The following is a 24,649-nucleotide window of genomic DNA, read 5'->3' on the forward strand; positions in this document are numbered from 1 at the left end:
TTTGTGGTCCCGGCCTTTTTCCTGTTTACTACAGGGCTTGGTTATATTTCAGGCCCTCCTGGCACATTGCCACTACCGTTTTAGGAATGTTTAAGAGTTATGGAATGAGACGAAGGGCCATAATGTAATTAGGCCCATGACTTGGAAAAAGGTGGATGGAGACTGGAGAGAGACAAAAAGCCTGTAAGGCCACAGGATCTGTTTCTTCAATTATTAACAGGTCTGTCATTTTGCTGGGCTTCATAAGCACCTCTCTCCATCCCAACCACCCTCAGTGGCCACTGGCCTAATGGCGTCTGTCAATTGCAAAACCTAGTTCATGATTCAATCCGGACGGCGGAAGATGTGTTAATTTCCGAGCCGACCTCTGCGTTCATTTTTAATGTGATCTCCGCAAATACGGAACCATTACCTTTAAAAAGATGCATAACCAGAAAGAGGTGATCGGATTGAATCACAGACCTAAGACTCAATTCAATCCGTAACACTGACATGCTGTAGCGGGAATGAAATGTGTCATTCCCGATTGAGTCGGCATCAGCGGCGTTGACGGTCAGTGCAGGAACATTGGCTTTAACTGTATTTTGCGCTGCAGCAAAGCTCTCCAGCGATACGGACTGAATCAAGACCCAAGTGTAAAAATACAGGTCACGCAGAATGAAAAAAAGGGTACAAAACTGCTTTATTTACCACAACTGTTTGACCCAGGGCTGGATTCAATCTGTAGTGCCGAAAATACGCATGGTTGAAATTCAAAAAGTCATTTTCGATTGAGCCGACATATGCAGCGTTTAATGCAAATGCAGAAATCTTGCATTTAAATTTCAATCACGCTTCAGCACGACTGATTGAAACCAGACCCTTGTTGGCTAATACAAATATAACACTTTCCCTAAACAGTGCAAAGAGTCATCATACTGAACCCATGAACAAAATTACACTGTATATAACACCAAAGGAAACAGTTTACCAAGAAATTGGCCCCAACTTTTCACTATGTCCCTTAAGTCAGGTAAGCCCATTCCTTCATGATGAAGGCATGCCCTGCAGGTAAATGATTCTGGGACAAAGTCGTTGTTTTTTTAAGTGGATGAATGTAAATACTCAATGCTTCGCATCAATTATGTTACTTAATGATGATAACTCCTTGAATCTCTGACAATCATTGCTGCAAAAAAAAGATGTTGACTCAGATGGATTTGATTTGAGCCACCTCACTCTCTCCCACTTCCCCAGTGGATATAGTTACTATCAGAAGTAGTAACATTAAAATGATCAACAGCGTGAATGAATGGTGCTTGTCAAGGAACAACTGAGGCCTGGAAAAATTTACACTGAGTGTACAAAATATTAGGACCACCTTCCTAATATTGGAGTCGTATCCCCTTTTGCGCTCAGAACAGCCTCAGTTCGTCAGGGCATGGACTCTACAAGCGTTCCACAGGGATGCCGACTCCAATGCTTCCCACAGTTGTGTCAAGGTGGCTTATGGGTGGCGGAGCATACTTGATACACACGGGAAACTGTTGAGCGTGAAGAAGTCAGCAGCGGTGCAGTTCTTGATACCAACCGGTTTGCCTGGCACCTGCTACCATACCCCATTCAAAGGCACAAATCTTTTGTCTCGCCCATTCACCCTCTGAATGGCACAAATACACAGTCTCAAGGCTTAAAAATCCTACTTTAACCCGTCTCCTCCCCTTCATCTACACTGATTGAAGTGGATTTGACAGGTGACAACAGTAAGTAATCATAATTTTCAACACTAAAATAAAGAATCTAGAATGTAATACTGCAACTGAAGCCATTTGGTATGATAAAAATACTTGCCATGGCAGTGACTAAAAAGAAAATATTGAAAAAGTATTTAAGAACAAGTTTCCATACTGTTCTGAACCCCCAAATGTACATAGATAAACAAGAAATCAATTTGATAGAACAAATGCAAAAAACAGAACTCCGTGGAGAGAGTGGAGAAACCCATGAAAGACAACTAAGGCCTATGTCTCATAGCCCAGTTGCTGATTCTTACATTCGAGTGGATAGACAGAAACAGTCCAGAGGCTATGTAAGCTCATCAGATAAGACCTCACGTGTTACACAGAAAGAGTTCTAGGATTGGCAGCTTCCTCTAAGGTTTCAAATAAGGAAGGAGTTTCAAACAGAATCGGGAAAAAAAGGGGGGATTGCAAATGGGAACAGAAAGAGAGTTTGACTCAAGTGCTCAGTCCTTCTCGAAGAACATGAAATCCTGTGAGGCAGAAAAGAAGAAATGTCAACTAAATTTTCTCCAACAACTGCTCATCTTATCAGCATAGTAATAGGATTTACACGTGTCAAGTTCTGTGATTCAAAAAAAAATTAAACAGACAAATGGGACTTACGATGAGGAAGCAGGCGCCCACGAGCACAGCCTTCATCTTGACATCCAGGTCCATGGGGAACTGGATGCCAAAGTTGTCCGTGTCGGTGAAGACCTCCTTTATCAGGCCACCCCACTGCTTACTGATGCGGCCGATGGGCTTGCCTCCATCTTCCCCCGTCAGCTACGAGTGTGCAGCAAAACACATGGGTCAGAGACAAGGACTTGCCCACTGCACCTCATCACATCCCTACTTCTGAAAGGATTAGATGAGTGTGTAGACAAAAGGGTAACTTAGCCAATCTTTTCTGGTCTAAAAGTCCAAAGATTAGGTTTGTTCTAGTTAAATAGGACTGTTATGAACCGATTTCACCGAAAGAAAGCCCAAACTGTATGACCCTTCACCTCAAAATTCACATCCCCGCAGCAGTTGCAGGCAAAGCAGGGTCCTTCCAGCTTCATTACGGTCTCCATGTTGGCCCCCTTGATGGAGAACTTGGGCACGCAGGGGTTCCAGTCCTGGGACACATAACCTATGGTGGTGCCAGGCGGGGCTTGGACCTCGAGCTGAGGGACACAACATTTGAAAGGTATTTGACCATGTTTATAATAGGCTTCGTCTGTACAGTGTGTCTTTAAATAGCATGTGCTTGGCTTACTGCAAAGCTCGCTTCAGCAGGTAATATGGCACTAATTTGATGAGTGCATTGGTGTCCGATATTGGCGTTGCAATCACTATAATGACAAAGGTAATATGCTTCACATGGTAACTGTGGGGCTGTGTCTCCATAGACACTGAACTAATGTGTGACACTGCAGTCATAAGGGACCTTAGAAATGTACTATACTTCACGGCTCCACCTGTACCCGAATACCAGAGATCCTATCAGGGGCCCGAGCGGGTCCAGATCCAGAGTTCTAAATAATTCCACAGGTCAGAAAGTACTGTGGTTAGCCTGCCAGAAAATGTGATTCACTAGAGACAGAACTGAAAGGTGAAGCGATGGCACCAGATCAAGACAGTCTGGGAGAGGGTTTGGACTGACAAAAGGACCCTTCAGTGTCATTCATGGATCTTTACAAAGCAGACACTAAGGATTTGGTAGGACAGTACAAAATGGCTTTGAGTCCAAGAGTTTCTTTTTAGCATTAGCATCGTTAACTTATACTTCATAGTGTTGTATAGCAATGCTAACCTGAGGATAAATAAAACAATTGCATTTTAGGTGACCTGTCCCTTTACTCCTAACACATCAAGACTCAATGATGATTTTATGCATTTTCTTTCCTGGTTACATAGTCAAATATTTGTCTCAGGGTTCAGCGCCCCATTGTACCTCTTGCAGGCAGCAGGGGCACCAGCAGGAGGCACAGCGGAAGGGACGTATGAGGCGGATGACCTCGCGGTCCGTGTTGTCCTTGATCTTCATGTCGAAGCTACGCAGGGCACCGCAGCAGTTGCGTGTGCAGCAGTCGTTCTTCTCCTTGGCCTTGTAGATCTTCTGACCCAGGCTGTTCTTGATCTCGTACTGGTTGTTGGTCTCAAAGCCAATGAACACTGAGGAGAGGGGAACGGAGGGAGAAGAAGGAAGAGGGGATGGTGGGGAAGGTGAGAGGACAAACGCAGGAACGTAAACAGGAAAACAGTAGTTTGGCGGTGGTCACTTTGTCCTCATAATTTATCGATTTTTACAATGCCTTTACTTCTGTTCTCTCTGTACTTCGATAAGACTAGCAAGCTCACCTTCCAGCAACTCCACTTTTTGGTGTATAAGGAGCTGGTCAATCTGAAACGCAGAACAGAGTATGAGATAGTGTACAAAACATTAGGAACATCCTTCATGACAGACTGACCAGGTGAATCCAGGTGAAAGCTATGATCCCTTAATGTCACCTGTTAAATCAGTGTAGATGAAGGGGGGGGGACACACAGGTTAAAGGACTTATAAGCCTTGAGACATGGATTGTGTATTTTACCTTTATTTAACCCGGATGACGCTGGGCCAATTATTCACCGCCCTAAAAGACTCCCAATCACGGCCGGGTTGTGATACATCCCAGGACCGAACCAGGGTCTGTAGTGATGCCTCTGTGGCTGAGATGCAGTGCCTTAGACCGCTGTGCCACTCAGAAGTCCCTGTGTGTATGTTTGCCATGCAGAGTGATGTTTGTGAAATCAGTGTATTTGACAGCCTGCTGTGATACTTTTCCAAGCAAACCTACCTGTGTTAGGTACTCCAGACCAGGTGGAACTCCAACAGGCACAACTGCACCAAATTCAGGCCCAGGCATGGGACCACCATAGCCTGGGCCCATTTGAGGTACCCCATATTCAGGCATGGGCACAGGCTGGTGCATCACAGGCTGGCCTGGGTGGAGTTGTTTGTGGTTGTAGCCCATATGGAAGTCAACCAGTGGGGGAGCATGGTTAGGGTCACCATACCCACCATGAGGAACAGGGTAGGGTGCCGTGGAGTAACTTCCAGGACCCTGGTGAGGGGATGGGTAACCTGAGGAAATAGTATTATAATACATTCATATTGATAAAAAGCTAAACATGAATATGGAGTTATGGATGCAAATGTGGGGAGTGTGAACTGGTGTTATTAAAGCTCATGCATTGGAGATTCTGCATTAAGGAAATTATTGTATGGCATTAACAAAAGTGGGCCGTATTGCTGGACACCAATGGACTCCCCACAACGTACCACTCGTTCAATGGAAACTGCAAGGAACAAAAGTAATTTCACATAATCTAAGCTTACAGCAACGTAGTTAGCCTTTTACACAGCAAGCTTTTTCTTATCTCGAATACACAGGAATAATAGCATTACACAAATCCTATTGGGGAAAATACCCAGGGGGAGTTTCATTACGGTGCAACAGGGAAATTTGTGATTAACTGTTGTCAAGAATCTGCGGTCGTCCTGCTCAGAATCGAATTCCAGTCGAATCATTTTGACCACTGCTTACTATTCTTATCAGGCAGTGGCTGGATGGCAAACAATGTCTAAAAATACACAAAATGGGTACTTAAGATTAATATTTTGAATAGTGAAAAATTACATTTCAGAATCTAGACAACTCCATACTTAAAAACACTATAAAAAGTAGTTACAAGATGTCTATCATACACGTTTCACAGATCATAGGTCTTACAGGAAGGCATGTATAGGTCTAAAAAGGGACTAAAATTGCCACTTTCATGATTTTCTCAAAAATGGTTTGTGATACAAATGTAAAAACTGTCAATCATCCTTCATCCCAATGAAGTTACTATGTGACACTTACAGGAACAATCTGAGATTACAAAAATATTTCCAGGCTACGCTGGCATGGAGTCACCCAGATGTGAGCAAAGCAACCCACTGAAATGTGGACCTATCGCCGCACCCATTTCCACATTCCTACCTCTAAGGTAGGAAAACAAAAAGGTTGACGAGCTTTCTTTTTACTGAAAAATTGCCCCTGGATTACAGACACCTAGACCAAGAGAGGGGAGATTGAGACCAGCAGATGTTTGCACTTTCCCTTTTTGTTAACTACTGAAAGTAAAGATTTTTGGAAGCAAAGAACATTTTTACATTGTGCATTTAAATGTAAGAACATGAATTGACTTGTCAAAATTGGGATGGTCTTTTTTAGTATTGAAATTAGACATTTCATACATCCTTTTCCTACTTCAACAATTCGGGAGAGGGTAAAGTTTCAGTTGAGCGCCTCGAGGAATGTGGAGTAGAAGCAGGGGTGTATTCACTAGGAACCCAACGGAACGAAATGGGAAGGGACCTAACTGAATATGTCCAATAGAAACTTGTTTCCGTTGCTAAACGGTTTCCGTTAGCTAAGGTGTGAAGTAATGATTTACAACCCTGGTGAAGAAAAACACCAGTTCAGTTATCTATTCATTCAGGAAGAGACTCAAGTCACAGTTTGTGATGTCAAACAGATTCACATTTACACCCTTTGTGTTCTCAAACATTGGGCACAAGTTGGTGGCAAAACACCAACCTGGTGTCAGCATTTTGTGATATTCTGTAGGTTTTGCATGGTAACCGAGTGGCGCAGCGGTCTAAAGCACTGCTCTAGCGCATCTCAGCGCTAGAGGCGTGACTACAGACACCCTGGTTCGAATCCAGGCTGTATTACAACCGGCCGTGATTGGGAGTCCCATAGACGCACAATTGGCCCAGCGTTGTCCGGGCTTGGCCGGTGTCATTGTAAATAACGTTAACGGATTTACCTAGTTAAATAAATAATTGGTAGATGTCCATCACCCCTTTCGTATGTGTCACGAACAACAACTCGTATTATACGTTACGAATTTGCAAAACGTGTGATAATGTAACGAATTCCAAAAACGCCTACATTTACATGCTGCTTATGAGTGAATTTGACTACCTTTGGATTTTGAGGCTCATACGAGTGTCCTGTTAAGATAATGTCTAATTGTCGCAAATCAACAGTATTATACTTTTTAAACTAACCAAAGGCTTTTTGGATAGCCTTTGCTACTGCCTGTCAATGTACATTAGCATTCTGGCTGACAACCGCTACATTCAAAATAGTTATTTTGCAAAGACCAACCATCTTACGCGTTTGAGATATCAAAACAGTTATTTTGTTTAAGTAATACAAAATGTAATTCTATGCAAGGTTGAATGGGAGCAGATGGCGATTACTTTCTTTATACAGCCAAAGCCAAAAGTTGAGCTTCTGTGTGTAACGTCAGTCATGTACTGAAATGGGGCCGATGAACACAGACAGTTATCCTGCAAAGATGCAATTTATGAGAAAAACAACCCCAGTATAATATGATGACTAAATTATGTAGAACATATTTACCTGGGGCTGACATGACTTAGTGGACAAGCAGTGGCTAGCAGGCGGATTTACTCGTAACGATGTGCGGTGAGAGTCGGGAAGCACGTTCAGGGAGTAGTGGGTGATTTTATAAAACCAAGAACATGAAACAGAAACAAAGACGCATGGGGAAAGAACCAAAGGGGCAGGTAATCAAGGAAGTGATGAGTCCACGTATCTGACGATGCGCTGGTGCGCGTAACGATGGTGACAGGTGTGCGCCATAACGAGCACCTGGTGATTTGATTTGATCTGGAAGCCGGAGTGGGAGCACGCGTGACTGAACCCCTTCCCTGAAGTGCAGCTTCAGCCGCAGGACACCGACCAAAATGACGATCCCAGGGAACAGGAGCGGACCGGTCACCTCTGCAGAGGCGCAGGAAAGCCGTCAATCCGGCTAAAACGAAGGAGAATGACGACAGAGCGCCGGAGATAGAGCATAACTGACGGTACCCCGTCCCCGGCGCGTACGGCTCCAGGCGCAGGACGCCAACCCAAAGGACGATGCCCGGGATCATGAGCGGAGAGGTCACCCCCGCTGAGGCAAGGGGGCCTGGCGATCCGGCGAAGGCATGAAAGACCAGCGAGCCAGTCGAGGCATGAGAGCCTGTCAATCCGGGCTGAGGCATGAAAGCCTGTAGCAGCTCCCAGACCCAACTTCATTCCCACCTAACTCGAAAAAACACTCCACGATGCTTCATTCTGTAAGGATGTGCGCTGAGAGTTGCGAAGCAGGTTCAGGGAGTGAGTGTTTTAATAAAATAAACAGACCATGTGCGTGTAACGACGGTGACAGGTGTGCGCCAAAACGAGCAGCCTGGTGACCTAGAGGCCGGAGAGGGAGCACACGTGACACTTGTCCACTCCCGTAGACTCTATGGAAAACTTTGGCAAGACCAATTTCAGCATTCTGAGTCAAACAGATCAAAAGATATAAACATGTGCCCGTTATGGCACCACTGATATGAATGTTCTTGCATATGTTGAGTCTTGACAGTGTTTGCAGCACGTGTACCAAATTGTGTTACGGATTCATCGTGGGGGACAATGATGGATTGGTGGGCTTGGGCTATAAAAAGCAGAGCAGAGAGAACAGGGTTGTTGTGAAAGAGAGGGAGAATGACACTAAACATGTCCCCAGTCCAGACAAACCATTAACATACGACGCTATAAAAACAAAATTTGTCCTTTCATAATTCTCCAACATAAGATCTAAAACATCCATCCATAGAGCCCCACAGTGGAGTTGTCATAATACCCATAAAACCTAGTGGTCAAACAGGGAAATGGTTCCAATCGTTTTTCCACCATATATTTTTCTAAAATCCCTTATGGGAGAAAGAAGTAAATGGTGGAAAAACGATTGGAACCATTTCCCTGTTTGACCGCTAGGTTCTATGGGTATTGTGACTAATTTTGTGGTACTCTATGTATAAGTGCAATTTGCCACTCAACATTCTAAAAGCATGTGGGTTATGCAAATTGTTTGATACACAGTACATACAATACACCCTATAAGCAAATAAGTATTTAAGTTTCTTCCAATAGGGTCTGGCTCCAGAAGATACCTTCTCACACCACAGACACTGTGAGATGAGACAAGATGTCAATTGGTGACAGAGAGAGGACACTGTGTTACTGCCACCAACAGCATAGGTGTTGAAATTACATTTAGAATTAGAAGGTAGGCACTAACAAGTGTTTGCTAGCTAGCATTGTACTAGCTTGCGTGTAGGACGTTCACCGATAAAATGAATTCATTCAAGGATTAGACAAATATGTTCATTCAATAGAGAATTGCGTGAAACATTACATAATATATACATTTGAAGTCAGAAGTTTACATAAACTGGTTTTAATGACTCCAACCTAAGTGTTTCAACCACTCCACAAATTTCTTGTTAACAAACTATAGTTTTGGCAAGGACATCTACTTTGTGCATGAGACAAGTAATTTTTCAACAATTGCTTACAGACTGATTATTTCACTTTTAATTCACTGTATCACAATTCCAGTGGTCAGAAGTTTACATACACTAAGTTGACTGTGCCTTTAAACAGCTTGGAAAATTCCAGAAAATGCTGTTATGGCTTTAGAAGCTTCTGATCGGCTAATTTACATAATTTGAGTCAATTGGGGGTGAACATGTGGATGTATTTCAAGGCCTACCTTCAAACTCAGTGCCTCTTTGGTTGACATAATGGGAAAATCCAAAGAAATCAGCCAAGACATCAGAAAAATAATTGTAGACCTCCACAAGTCTGGTTCATCCTTGGGAACAATTTCCAAACACCTGAAGGTACCACGTTCATCTGTACAAACAATATTACGCAAGTAAAAACACCATGGGACCACACAGCCGTCATTCCGCTCAGGAAGGAGATGCGTTCTGTCTCCTAGAGATGAAATTACTTTGGTGCAAAAAGTGCAAATCAATCCCAGAACAACAGCAAAGGACCTTGTGAAGATGCTGGAGGAAACGGGTGCAAAAGTATCTATATCCACAGTAAAACAAGTCCTATATTGACCTGAAAGGCTACTCAGCAAGGAAGAAGCCACTGCTCCAAAACCACCATAAAAAAGCCAGACAACGGTTTGCAGCTGCACATGGGGACAAAGATCGTACTTTTTGGAGAAATGTCCTCTGGTCTGATGAAACAAAAATCGAAATGTTTGACCATAATGACCATCGTTATGTTTGGAGGAAAAAGGAGGAGGCTTGCAAGCTGAAGAACACCATCCCAACCGTGAAGCACGGGGGTGGCAGAATCATATTGTGGGGGTGCTTTGCTGTAGGAGGAATTGGTGCACTTCACAAAATAGATGGCATCATGAGGATGGAAAATTGTGGCTATATTGAAACCACATCTCAAGACATCAATCAGGAAGTTAAAGCTTGGTCGCAAATGGGTCTTCCAAATGGACAATGACCCCAAGCATACTTCCAAAGTTGTGGCAAAATGTCTTAAGGACAAGAAAGTCAAGGTATTTGAGTGGCCATCACAAAGCCCTGACCTCAATCCTATAGAAAAATTGTGGGCAGAACTGAAAAAGCGTGTACGAGCAAAGAGGCCTACAAACCAGACTCAGTTACACCAGCTCTGTCAGCAGGAATGGGCCAACATACACCCAACTTTTTGTGGAAAGCTTGTGGAAGGCTACCCAAAACGGTTGACCCAAGTTAAACAATTTGAAGGCAATGCTACCAAATACTAATTCAGTGTATGTAAACTGCTGACCCACTGGGAATGTGATGAAAGAAATAAAAGCTGAAAGAAATCCTTCTCTCTAGTATTATTCTGACATTTCACATTCTTACAATAAAGTGGTGATCCTAACTGACCTAAGACAGGGAATTTTTGCTAGGATTAAATGTCAAATTTTGAAAAACTTAGTTCAAATGCATTTGGCTAAGGTGTATGTAAACTTCTGACTTCAACTGTATAACAGAAAATGATTAGTCAATGACTGAAATATACATATGCACATAGTACAGTGCAAATTACAATACAAGACATAACATGTCTGTCTCTTCACAGTCCCCTTTGTGCAGTATGGTGTTCTTTTATAATAAAAAAAACTAATTATTGCTAGCTTGTGTTACCTGGGCTGGCACAGAATTCCATGTAGTCATAGCTCTATTTAATATTGTTTCCCAGCCTCTGTTCTGGACCTGGGGACTGTGAAGATACCTCTGGTTGCATGTCTTGTGTTGTACCAATGAGTGTCCGAACTATGTAACTGCTTGAACAGACCGTTAGTTACCTTCAACACATCAATACCTCGGCACAAAGACCCATAGTGATGCAGTTCATCTCTCCTCAACTTTGAGCCAGGAGAGACTGACATGCATGTTACTGACACTTCCCTCTGTGTACATCTAAGTCCGATACATGCTGCTTTGTTCTGGACCAACTGCAATTTACCTATGTCATTCTTTGCCGCACATAACCACATAGCTGGGCAGTAGTCGAGGTGCGACAAAACTAAGGCCTGTAGTATCTGTCTGGTCGACTGAGATGTCAAGAAGGCAGAGCAACGCGTTATCATGGACAGACCTTTAAGCAACCATTGTGTCTATATGTTTTCACCATGAAAGCTTGCCATCTCGGGTTACATTAGTCTCCTCAATTTGCTCAATAGCCACATTATTCAATATCTAAACAAGATTTAGCATTGAGCTAATGATTTGTCCAAAAAATTATGCTTTTAGTTTGAGACATTTAGCACCAACCTATTGCTAGTCATCCATTCTAAAACTATGATAAGTGTCGCAGTTATTTAATTTACACTTGCAGCCGACGTGTATACTCGAGTCACCAGTGTACACAGGCTTTATTCAAGGTCAGTGGAACATCATTTTGTAAAAACAATGGCCCTAACGGAATACGCATGAGAGAGACTTGTCCATTAACAAAAACCCTATGTTTTCTATTAGATAGGGAACATTCAATTCATAATAAGGCAGCGGATGCAAATCCGTAATACCTACATTTTTTCAGCAATAGGTTATAATCTAGAACGGCTTTCTTCTGTGGATGAAGGACGGGACCAAAGCACAGCATGGTTAGAGTTCAACATGTTTAATAAAGACCCTAACCGTGAACACTACAAAAGTGTGCAAAAACCAAAACAGTCCTATCTGGTGCATAGACAGGAAACAACCACCCACAAAACCCAACACCAAACAGGCTACCTAAATATGGTTCCCAATCAGAGACAATGACTAACACCTGCCTCTGATTGAGAACCATATCAGGCCAAACATAGAAATGTGAAAACTAGACACACAAAATAGAATGCCCACTCAGCTCACGTCCTGACCAACACTAAAACAAAGATAACACAAAAAAACTATGGTCAGAACGTGACAATCAATGACATCAAAAGCTGCACTGGAGTCTAACAAAACAGCTTCCACAATCTTCTTACTATACATTTTTTCAGGCAATCAGGCATTTGTGTCAGTGCAGAGAATGTTAAGTGCCCTTCCCTATAAGCATGCTGAAAGTCTGTTAAGTTGTTTTCTGTAAAAAAAACCAACAACAGTGTTTTCCAAAACCTTGCTAAGCACTTGTAACAGGCTGATTGGTAATCTGTTTGAACCATTCATGGGTGCTCTGCTATTTCAGCAATTTACCATCCAGATTGTCAGCACCGGGTGGTTTGTCCTTATTTATAGATAGCAACCAAAAAAAATCACCTCTTCCACACCCACTTTGTGGAACTCAAAACTACAGTGCTTGTCTTTCATTATTTGTTCATCATGGGCATGATCAAAAAGTGGTCACTGCTCAATAGAACCAAAGGTTATTATAACTAACCCAAGATAGACCACAGCCTGTCGTTTCCAATGTGAGCAAATAGTGGTTAATCATAGTGAGCAGAACAAGTCTGGAGGTGGACATAGCGAAGCACGAGCTAGCAAGATCTATTGGCACATTCCAGCATGTATTTGCATATTTACATTAGGGAACAGCTACTCTGTGAAGTATGCGTTTGCAATAGATCAATTCGCCCTTGCACTCCTTCACAACGCCATTTTTTTAAACTAAAGTTTACAAAACATAGTCCACTCTGTTCGTAACAGATTATATTTTTTTGGGAACAGCAAACTGTATTGAGATCAAATGTTTAATTGATGGGAAAAAGTGCAGGATGACTCAAAATCGATCCCGCTCCATCTTCTCCCATTATACAACTGGTGAAACAGCTGTCTCATTCTTCTATCTGTGATAGAACTCTGTGGTGCTGTTTCGCGGCTGAACTTCCAAATGACCAGCTAACTCCTGTGGCTGCAGGTTTCTGAGTGAAACTATGGGCTTTTTCTAAATGAAATCCACGAAATACAAAACAAAATAGGGACTAAATATACACTGAACAAAAATATAAAAACGTGGGTCCCATGTTTCATGAGCTGAAATAAAATATCCCAGAAATGTTCCATTTTTTTACATCCCTGTTAGTGAACATTTCTCTGCAAAAATAATCAATCCACCTGACAGGTGTAGCATATCAAGAAGCTGATTAAACAGCATGATCATTACACAGGTGCACCTTGTGCAGGGGCAATAAAAGACTACTCTAAAATGTGCAGCTTTATCAACACAATGCCACAGATGTCTCATGTTTTTAGGGAGTGTGCAATTGGCATACTGACTGCAGGAATGTCCACCAGAGCTGTTGCCAAAGAACTGAATGTTAATTTCTTTTCCTTTAAACCAACTTCAATGTCGCTTTAGAGAATTTTGCAGTATGTCCAATCGGCCTCACAACCGCAGACCACGTGTATGGCAATCGTGTGTGTGAGCGGTTTGCTGATGTTAACATTGTGAACAGAGTGCCCCATGGTGGCGGTGGGGTTATGGTATTGGCAGGCAGAAGCTGCGGACAACGAACACAATTGCATTTTTTCGATGGCAATTTGAATGCACAGAGATACCGTAATGAGACCCTGAGGTCAATTGTTGTGCCATTCATCCTCTACAATTACCTCATGTTTCAGCATGATAATGTATGGCCCCATGTCGCAAGGAAATGTACACAATTCCGGGAAGCTGAAAAAGTCCCAGTTTTTCCAAGGCCTGCATATTCACCAGACATGCCACCCATTAAGCATGTTTGGGATGCACTGGATCGACGTATTCCTGACAATATCCAGCAACTTCACACAGCCATTGAAGAGGAGTGGGACAACATTCCACAGGCCACAATCAACAGCCTGATCAACTATATGTGCAGCATATGGCAAATGGTGGTCACACCAGATACTGACTGGGTTTCTGATCCACGCCCCACCTTTTTTTTAAAGGTATCTGTAACCAACAGATGCATATCTGTATTCCCAGTCATGTGAAATCCATAGGTTAGAGCCTAATGAATTTATTTCAATTGACTGATTTCCTTAAATGAACTGTAACTCAGTTAAATCTTTGAAATTGTTGCATGTTGCGTTTATATAGTGACAAGAAAAAGTATGTGAACCCTTTGAAATTCCCTGGATTTCTCTATAAATTGGTCATGCTATTTGATCTGATCTTTGTCTGTCACAACAATAGACAAACACAGTGAGCTTAAACTAATAACACGCAAATTATTGTATTTTTCTTGTCTATATTGAATACATTTAAATATTCACAGTGTAGGTTGGAAAAGGTATGTGAACCCCGAGGCTAATGACTCCTGCAAAAGCTAATTGGAGTCAGGAGTCAGCTAACTTGGAGTCCAATCAATGAGACGAGATGAGATGCTGGTTAGAGCTGCCCTGCCCTATAAAAAACACTCACAAAATTAGAGTTTACTATTCACAAGAAGCATTGCCTGATGTGAACCATGCCTTGAACAAAAGAGATCTCAGAAGACCTAAGATTAAGAATGGTTGACTTGCATAAAGCTGGAAAGGGTTACAAAGTATCTCTAAAAGCCTTGATGTTCATCAGTTCACGTTAAGACAAATTGTCTATAAATAGAGATCGTTCACCACTGTTGCTGCTCTCCCGAGGTGTGGCCGTCCTGCAAAGGTGACTGCAAGAGTACAGAGCAGAATGCTCAATGAGGTTAAGAATTCTAGTGTCAGCTGAAGACTTACAGATATCTCCGGAACATGCTAATATCTTTGACGAGTCTACGATACGTAAAACACTAAACAAGAATGGTGTTCATGGGAGGACACCATGGAAGAAGCCACTGCTGTCCAAAAAACATTGCTGCACATCTGAAGTTTGCAAAAGAGCACATGGATGTTCCACAGTGTTACTGGCAAAATATTCTGTGGACAGATTAAACTAAAGTTGAGTTGTTTGGGAGGAACACAATACTATGTATGGAGAAAAAAGGCACAGCACACCAACATCAAAACCTCATCCCAACTGTAAAGTATGGTGGAGGGAGTATCATGGTTTGGGGCTGCTTTGCTGCCTCAGGGCCTGGAGAGCTTGCTATCATTGATGGGAAATGAATTCCCAACTTTATCAAGACATTTTGCAGGAGAATGTAAGGTTATCTGCCCGCCAATTGATGCTCAACAAAAGTTGGATGATGCAACAGGACAACGACACAAAACACAGAAGTAAATCAACAACAGAATGGCTTCAACAGAAGAACATACACCTTCTGGAGTGGCCCAGTCAGAGTCCTGACCTCAACTCGATTGAGATGCTGTGGCATGATCTCAAGAGTGGTTCACACCAGACATCCCAAGAATATTGCTGAACTGAAACAGTTTTGTAATTAGGAATGGTCTGAAATTCCTCTTGACCATTGTGCAGGTCTGATCTGCAAATACAGAAAATGTTTGGTTGAGGTTATTGCTGCCGAAGGAGGGTCAACCAGTTATTAAATCCAAGGGTTCACATACTTTTTAGAAACCTGAACTGTGATTGTTTACATGGTGTGTTCAATAAAGACATGAAAATGTATAATTGTTTGTGTTATTAGTTTAAGCAGACTGTGTTTGTCTGTTGTGACTTAGATGAAGATCAGATCAAATTGTATGACAAATTTATGCAGGAAACCAGGTAATTCCAAAGGGTTCACAAACTTTTTCTTGCTTCTGTATTTTTGTTCAATATCCACACTATCGTTTATGCACTTTTTGTCCATTATAACATCAAATTGTTCAGAAATACAGCATAGACATTGTTAATGTTGTAAATGACTATTGTAGCTGGAAATGGCAGGTATTTTTTTTAATGGAATATCTACAGAGGCCCATTATCAGCAACCATCACTACTGTGTTCCAATGGCACGTTGTTACCTAATCCAAGTTTATTATTTTAAAAGGCTAATTGATCATTAGAAAACCCGTCTGCAATTATGCCAGCACAGCTGAAAACTGTTCTGATTTAAAGAAGCAAAAACTGTCCGCCTTCAGACTTGAGTATTTGGAACATGAGCATTTGTGGGTTCGATTACAGGCTCAAAATGGCTAGAAACAAAACTTTCTTCTGAAACTCATCAGTCTATTCTTGTTCTGAGAAATGAAGGCTATTCCATGCGAAAACTCCTTCAAGACGGTTGGAAAAGCATTCCAGGCGGAGCTGGTTGAGAGAATGCCAAGAGTGTACAAAGCGGTCATCAAGGCAAAGGGTGGCTACTTTTGAAGAATCTCAAATATAACATATTTTGATATGTTAAACACGTTTTTGGTTCAGTTTTGATGTCTTCACTGTTCTACAATGTATAAAATAGTACGAATAAATAAAAACCCTTGAATGAGTAGTTGGGTCCAAACTTTTGACTGGTACTGTACATCTAAAACCACTTGAGGTTAGGTCTCTGACCTCCTCGTCCATAGGCTACACCCATTAGAATTGCCATTTTTTATTTACCTGATGTTACATGCATATTTCCTGTGATAGGTCTAATTTTCAATAGCTCACTGTCCATATGAGATACAGGTCAACAGACAAGTGTGGCGGGTTCGTTGACCTCATATCTAAGGTACAATCTTGGGCAAAAGTTTTGAGAATGACACATATTAATTTCAACAATTTGCTGCTTCAGTATCTTTAGATATTTTTGTCAGATGTTACTATGGAATACTGAAGTATAATTACAAGCATTTCATGAGTGTCAAAGGCTTATATTGACAATTACATGAAGTTGATGCAAAGAGTCAATATTTGCAGTGTTGACCCTTCTTTTCCAAGACCTCTGCAATCCACCCTGGTATGCTGTCAAGTAACTTCTGGGCCACATCCTGACTGATAGCAGCCCATTCTTGCATAATCAGTGCTTGGAGTTTGTCAGAATATGTGGGTTTTGTTTGTCCACCCGCCTCTTGAGGATTGACCACAAATTCTCAATAGGATTAAGGTCAGGGAGTTTCCTGGCCATTGACCCAAAATATTGATGTTTTGTTCCCAGAGGCACTTAGTTATCACTTTTGCCTTATAGCAAGGTGCTCCATCATGCTGGAAAAGGCATTGTTCGTCACCTAACTGTTCCTGGATGGTTTGGAGAAGTTGCTCTCGGAGGATGTGTTGGTACCAATCTTTATTCATGGCTGTGTTCTTAAGCAAAATTGTGAGTGAGCCCACTCCCTTGTCTGAGAAGCAACCCCACACATGAATGGTCTCAGGATGCTTTACTGTTGGCATGACACAGGACTGATGGTAGTGCTCACCGTGTCTTCTCTGGACAAACTTTTTCCCGGATGCACCAAACAATTGGAAAGGGGATTCATCAGAGAAAATTACTTTACCCCAGTCCTCAGCAGTCCAATCCCTGTACCTTTTGCAGAATATCATTCTGCCCCTGATGTTATCCTGGATAGAAGTGGCTTCTTTGCTGCCCTTCTTAACACCAGGCCATCCTCCAAAAGTCTTCGCCACACTGTGCGTGCAGATGCACTCACACCTGCCTGCTGCCATTCCTGGGCAAGCTCTGTACTGGTGGTGCCCCGATCCCGCAGCTGAATCAACTTTAGGAGATGGTCCTGGTGTTTGCTGGACTCTCTTGGGCACCCTGAAGCCTTCTTCACAACAATTGTACCGTTCTCCTTGAAGTTCTTGATGATCTGATAAATGGTTGATTGAGGTGCAATCTTACTGGCAGCAATATCCTTGCCTGTAAAGGCCTTTTTGTGCAAAGCAATGATGACGGCATGTGTTTTCTTGCAGGTAACCATGGTTGACAGAGGAAGAACAATGATTCCAAGCACCACCCTCCTTTTGAAGCTTCCAGTCTGTTATTCGAACTCAATCAGCATGACAGAGTGATCTCCAGCCTTGTCCTCGTCAACACTCACACATGTGTTAATGAGAGAATCACTGACATGATGTTAGCTGGTCCTTTTGTGGCAGGGCTGAAATGCAGTGGAAATGTTTTTGGGGGATTCAGTTCATTTACATGGCAAAGAGGGACTTTGCAATTCATTGCGATTCATCTGATCACTCTTCATAACATTCTGGAGTATATGCAAATTGCCATCATACAAACTGAGGCAGCAGACTTTGTGAAAATTAATATTTGTGTCATTCTCAAAACTTTTGGCCACGACTGTACACCTTTGATTTGATCAACATGCCCCCCTTTGATCTTCTACAAATAGTTATCAAATTACAGCTGTGTTTATTAATTCACGTACGTATCTGATTTTCAATGGCTTCCAGTCCAATGACATATACATAAACCACTTGATGTTATCTCACTGACCACCCTACTCCTTAGTACACCCATTGGAATTGCCATTTTCATTGCACTGATTTTATATGACTATCTCCTGTGATACATTTAATTTGCAATACCTTCCTATCTACCATATTTTAGCTACAGGTCTACAGAAAATTGCAATGTGTTCCATGACCTCTCTTATAAAAGTTACACTTTAAATATTTTCAAAATTCCTCCCCTTTGATTTTCTACAAATATTTATCCCATTACAGCTATGGTTATTAATTCACATACATATCTCATTTTCAATAGCTTCCAGTCCAAATGACATATACTGTACATCTAAAATCACTGGAGTTCATGTCTTTGACCACCCCTGTCCATATGTAAAATAGACTTACTTCCGTCTCTCATCTTGCCCAAAACTGGGCTAGAAACGGGGACCCTCTGAACACATCTTCGATAGTCACCCAGGAAGCATCGTTCCCTATCGCTCCACAAAAGCCACAACTCTTGCAGAGCAAGGGAAACAACTACTTCAAGGTGTCGGAGCGACTGAGGTTACTGGTTGAAACGCTACTAGCGCTCACAGCTAACTTGCTAGACATTTCACACCGGTTAAATATAGTAAATGTTATATTTCACTGTTATATGAATATTTCCTGTGTTATGTCTCATTTTCAATACCTCACTGTCCATATACGCTGGATTCGTTGACCTCTTAAAGGCACACCGTTTCATTTTTCATAATTCATCACCTTTGATTTTCTACAAATACACTGTACTCTACATGGAGTCCCTTGGGAAACCCAACTACCAAACCATCCAGTGATGGGATTTATAAATAAATTATATGCGCTCCCGAAAGGACTGGTCTCTATAATATATAAACAACTTTTGGAAAGCTCATATTGTGAGCTAGCCATTAAAAAAGTATGGTCCACAGATTTACTTGTATCTGAACAACCCTCTAACTGGAAAAGAATACGGAAAAATATGACCTTGGCATCCCATAATCTGAACCATCAATTTATACTTTTTAAGTTTGTTCAAGGAAAGATTTTACCATGTAATTGGCCCCAACTCCAAATGTTCACTGTGTCCCATAAGCAGTGGCGGATTTAAGTATAGGTCGCATGGGCGGCATCTTACTGGGGGCGGCACAATGTGCCCACACAAAACAATTGGATTAGTGAAATTTGCATGATCGGTTTTCTATTGCTCATTTGCACGTCACGTCAATGACATCATGTCACCTTGTGGGACTGTGGGTCAATTAACCTTGTCGGAGTGGGCGCCGTGATTCTAGTTTGTGAGCTACTGCCTGGGAAGGTCTCCCACTCAGAAGTGCAAGATGGGGAGGTGGGCGGGGGTAGGTTGACCTCAGGTCTCCCCACTGGAAGCCCGAGGTAGGGGGAGCGGGGGAATCTATCAAACCTCTAACTTTGTACAGTACTAATGTACTTAGTACAATCAGTCACACTACGAAATGCTACCAAATAAACCACAATTCATTCATAATACTGTGAATATATAGTTTCACAGACATAGTTGCATTTCTTTCTGGTTTGTGAATTGGTTTCGTCTTGACTCTTAGTTGACAGTGTTGGGGGATGCTCGAGTGCCAAATCAACACAAATTGTGTTGGGGGGGGGGGTTCTCCCAGGGAGCCATACAAGCTAGAACCGCCACTACCCATAAGTCAGGCAGGCACATTCCTTCATATGATGTGGGAGTGCCCTGCAGTTAAATGTTTCTGGGACAAAATTAGGAAATTAATTTAGAAGTGCAAGAATGTAAATATTAAATGCTTTGCATCTTTTATGTGACTTAAAGATGATAGCTCCTTGAATCTCTCAATCAATGATAGACGAATACTGCTGGCAGACAGCACTGCCGCAAAAAATATGCTGGCTCACTCTCTCCAAATTTGCAAGTGGATACAGTTACTATTAGAAGTTATAACATGAATATTATTGACAGCGAGAACGAATGGGGCTAGTCAAGGAACAATTGAGGCCTGGACAAATATACTTGACTCTGTAAAGAATAATCTCAACTATAACCCAACACATACAAATAAAGGGGTGGAAAGCATGGTTTAAGGGTGTGGCCCACAGGTAAATATGATATGAACTGAATATTAAAATATGAATTTGTACCATGGTCTGACAAACACCGCTATAGGTTGGTCACCTTCCACCGCAGATGCGGAAGGCCGACATAGAAGGATGTGGTGGATTGAGACACAGCCCATGCAAAAAGCTTACATGTATATCTCTAGTTTAAACTGACAGATTGTATTTTTTATTTTGCTTACTTTTACCCCTTTTTCTCCCCAATTGGTAGATACAGTCTTGTCCCATTGCTGCAACTCCCCTATGGACTAGGGAGAGTCGAAGGTTGAGAGCCATGTGTCCTCCGAAACACGACCTTGCCCGGAAGCCAGCCGCACCAATGTGTTGGAGGAAACACTGTCCAGCTGGTGACCGAAGTCAGCTGGCCCTGCCACAAGGAGTCGCTAGAGCGCAATGAGACAAGGAAGTCCCGGCCGGCCGGCCAAACCCTCCCCTAACCCAGATGATGCTGGGCCAATTGTGCACCACCTCATGGGTCTCCCACAGCCTGGGATTGAACCTGGGTCTGTAGTGACTGCTGCACCACTCTGGAGGCATCAACTGACAAATTTTGATGGGGTATTTTTATTATGTTACTTAGATTGAAGTACGGATGAGGCAATAGATTCTTAAAGATCAACCACTGCATATGGGAATCGGCTCAATGGGAAATTGTTTTTGTGTGTTCAATGCATGATTATTTCAGTTTTTTTGTCAATCTCAACTACACAGAGATGTGCTTGGTGTTAAAGAGTGTGTGGTTCAGGGGTTGAATCCCAACCTCCTGAAGACTAGGTTGATGGTTCAAACCTCATTTTGTGCGTTTCCACCACTGCCAGTGTCATACAAAATGCATCTGAAGAAGGCCATTGAAGGCCCAAAGCATCAATCTTTTAAACTTGATAAATAAAACAACCCATTTTTTTATGTTGAGCGAGCGTTGCGCCTTTTCCTTTCCCATGATGTTTACACATTTTTAGCTTGCGCCTCAACTCACGTTGGTTGAGCACCCTCTAATTATTTACAGATGTCATACAAACAGAAAGATATACTATACAAAATGCGTGGAGGAGGCAGGAGGGAACTTGGAGGAAAATTACCTTTTATGAAACGAAGCTCTCCTTCACTCGCATGTCATCAGGCAAATGACATTTACAGGGGTGGATCCCAAAATAAATGTGTAAAGTTCAGAGCTACAACTCAATTGTAAAACATCTGGGGGTCCCCGAAGAGAGGTTTGAGAACCACTGCTGTAGATGTCTGCTCAATTGGAAATTACCTCGAAATGTTAAGCACGCTACTATGCGGTTAGGATTCAATCCCAGCCAAACTTTGAAATTAGCTGAGGTTGGAGATATTCCACACCCTTTCCACCTGTTCTAAACAATAAAATAACCAATCACATTAGTTTCTGCCCTCAGAACAAGATGGAATAAGACAAACTTCAATCTGCCATTTATTTTGACAGAAACTTGAGTGCAGGTGTATTTTTGTCTAACAATACCTTATCATTTGGAAAACACAAATGATACAAAACAGCTTCCATTGCCACAAAATTAAATGATTGACCCATTTTCTTAATGCGCACACCGAGCACCATCCATAAACAGTGTATAAAGAGTCAAAACCGTACTCAACCCATGAACAAATACGAATTACACTAGAACGCTGCTTCCTTGATAGTGTTCATGCTGGACACACAAACACCGAATAGTATATTATTGTAGACAGAATAGTACAGTAAATGAAAATACAATAATCAAACATTGTATATTAAAATGAAACACAGCAATACGACACTACTTCAATGCTTTATGATAAGAATGGAGAAGTCATCGACAGATACTTTGTACGTCCAAAATGGTTCCCTATTCGCCCAAAAGTAGTGCACTATAACAGGAAACTATTTTGGACACAGACATTTTGACAGTGCAGCTAGAGATAGTTGGATGTAAAGGCACTTTTGTGATCCACAACCCCACCCCGTTGAGGGCCACACCCATGTTATTTATCGAGACACACCAATAAGTAAAATGAAGACTAAAGCTTTGTTCCATGGGTGACCGCTCTTGGCGACAACTTCACCACTTATTCACTGAACAGTTTATTTACTCCTCCCAGTCACATGGTTACATTCCAATGTACATACTAGTTTACTATTCAGGATTATGTAATGTACTGTCAATGCATTCTAAGTGGTAAGCAAGTGGACATTGAAACAAAGACATCCCATTCCATTAAACAGCAGTTCATAAGGATACAGTTGAAGTCAGAAGTTTACATACACCTCAGCCAAATGCATTTAAACTCAGTTTTTCACAATTCCTGACATTTAATCCTAGTAAAAATTCCCTGTCTTAGGTCACTTACGATCACCACTTTATTGTAAGAATGTGAAATATCAGAATAATAGTTGAGAGAATGATTTATTTCAGCTTTTATTTCTTTCATCACATTCCCAATGGGTCAGAAGTTTACATGCAACCAAATACTAATTGAGTGTATTGCCTTTAAATTGTTTAACTTGGGTCAAATGTTTCGGGTAGCTTTCCACAAGCTTCCCACATTAAGTTGGGCGAATTTTGGCCCATTCCTCCTGACAGAGCTGGTGTAACTGAGTCAGGTTTGTAGGCCTCCTTGCTCGCACACGTTTTTTCAGTTCTGCCCACAAATGTTCTATAGGATTGAGGTCAGAGCTTTGTGATGGCCACTCCAATACCTTGACTTTGTTGTCCTTAAGCCATTTTGCCACAACTTTGGAAGTTTACGTGGGGTCATTGTCCATTTGTAAGACCCATTTGCGACCAAGCTTTAACTTCCAGACTGATTTCTTGAGATGTTGCTTCAATATATCCACATAATTTTGCTTCCTCATGATGCCATCTATTTAAGTTCACCAGTCCCTCCTGCAGTAAAGCACCCCCACAACATGATGCTGGCATCTATTTTGTGAAGTTCACCAGTCCCTCCTGCAGTAAAGCACCCCCACAACATGATGCTGCCACCCCTGTGCTTCACTGTTGGGATGGTATTCTTCGGCTTGCAAGCCTCCCCATTTTCCTCCAAACATAATGATGGTCATTATGGCCAAACAGTTCCATTTTTGTTTCATCAGACCAGAGGACATTTCTCTAAAAAGTACAATCTTTGTCCCCATGTGGAGTTGCAAATCATAGTCTGGCTTTTTTATGGTGGTTTTGGAACAGTGGCTTCTTCCTTGCTGAGCAGCCTTTCAGGTTATGTCAATATAGGACTAATTTTACTGTGGATATAGATACTTTTGTACCTGTTTCCTCCAGCATCTTCACAAGGTCCTTTGCTGTTGTTCTGGGATTGATTTGCACTTTTCGCACCAAAGTACATTCATCTCTAGGAGACAGCCTTCCTGAGCGGTATGACGGCTGTGTGGTCCCATGATGTATATACTTGCGTAGTATTGTTTGTACAGATGAACCTTCAAGCGTTTGGAAATTGCTCCCAAGGATGAACCAGACTTGTGGTCTATAATTTTTTGTCTGAAGTCTTGGCTGATTTCTTTTGATTTTCCCATGTCAAGCGAAAAGGCACTGAGTTTGAAGGTAGGCCTTGAAATACATCCACAGGTTCACCTCCAATTGACTCAAATTATGTCAATTAGCATGGTCAACCTGACTTTTGAATTGGCCGTGCAGCATTTATGGTGATACAGTATGGCCTCTGCAGAAGTTAGTGCATTCTAACTAATTGTGCTCCACGGAACAGCGCAGAGCTGTTGTGAAGGGAGTTGTCAAGGAAGTGAGTTTGTGTTTATACAGGACCTCCCGCCCTCAACTTCAGTCAACCAGTCATGTCAATATGGAGCCCTCCGCATTGTTACAAAATTTGAGAAACCCAAGGCTATGCAGTACGGAACTTGATTTGGCCTCTGCATGACTCCACAGGCTCTGCAACAGCGTCACACCCTCCATACGAAACATCAGAGCACATTTTCAGATCAAGCTAAAATTAACTTTTGGCCCTATGTTCTTTAACCTCAACTTCCTCCTGTCAGTCTCGCTCTCTGTCGTCCGTTGCCTTCATCTCTGTTTTTGTTGTCCTTCCTCAACTTTCCTATATTATTTTCCTCTTTCAGTGCCTCAACTCAGTTTTACTTGTTGTCCATTGGCACAGATCCAACCCCATGGTTTACTCCCATCTCTAGAGGAAGGAGG

General features: G+C 42.1%; 1 protein-coding gene across 2 annotated transcripts in view; it reads right to left on the reverse strand.

The window, feature by feature from the left end:
* Nucleotides 1-665: 665 nt before the first annotated feature.
* The window catches only part of LOC135510673 (phospholipid scramblase 2-like), a 32,335-nt gene continuing 8,351 nt past the window's right edge, over nt 666-24,649 (reverse strand). The window contains exons 1-7 of one of the 2 annotated variants that reach the window (XM_064931768.1): nt 7,208-7,383; nt 4,586-4,872; nt 4,107-4,149; nt 3,700-3,920; nt 2,768-2,929; nt 2,385-2,546; nt 666-2,251 (exon numbers count right to left, since the gene is read on the reverse strand). In XM_064931768.1, coding sequence (XP_064787840.1) covers nt 2,225-2,251; nt 2,385-2,546; nt 2,768-2,929; nt 3,700-3,920; nt 4,107-4,149; nt 4,586-4,872; nt 7,208-7,220 — 915 coding nt within the window. In that variant the 5' untranslated portion in view covers nt 7,221-7,383 and the 3' untranslated portion in view covers nt 666-2,224. Of the gene's footprint in view, nt 2,252-2,384; nt 2,547-2,767; nt 2,930-3,699; nt 3,921-4,106; nt 4,150-4,585; nt 4,873-7,207; nt 7,384-24,649 lie in introns of those variants that run through there. The other variant, XM_064931766.1, reaches the window with a different exon arrangement.

Source organism: Oncorhynchus masou, chromosome 23 (genome assembly GCF_036934945.1).
Source record: "Oncorhynchus masou masou isolate Uvic2021 chromosome 23, UVic_Omas_1.1, whole genome shotgun sequence".
Lineage (NCBI taxonomy): Eukaryota > Metazoa > Chordata > Actinopteri > Salmoniformes > Salmonidae > Oncorhynchus > Oncorhynchus masou.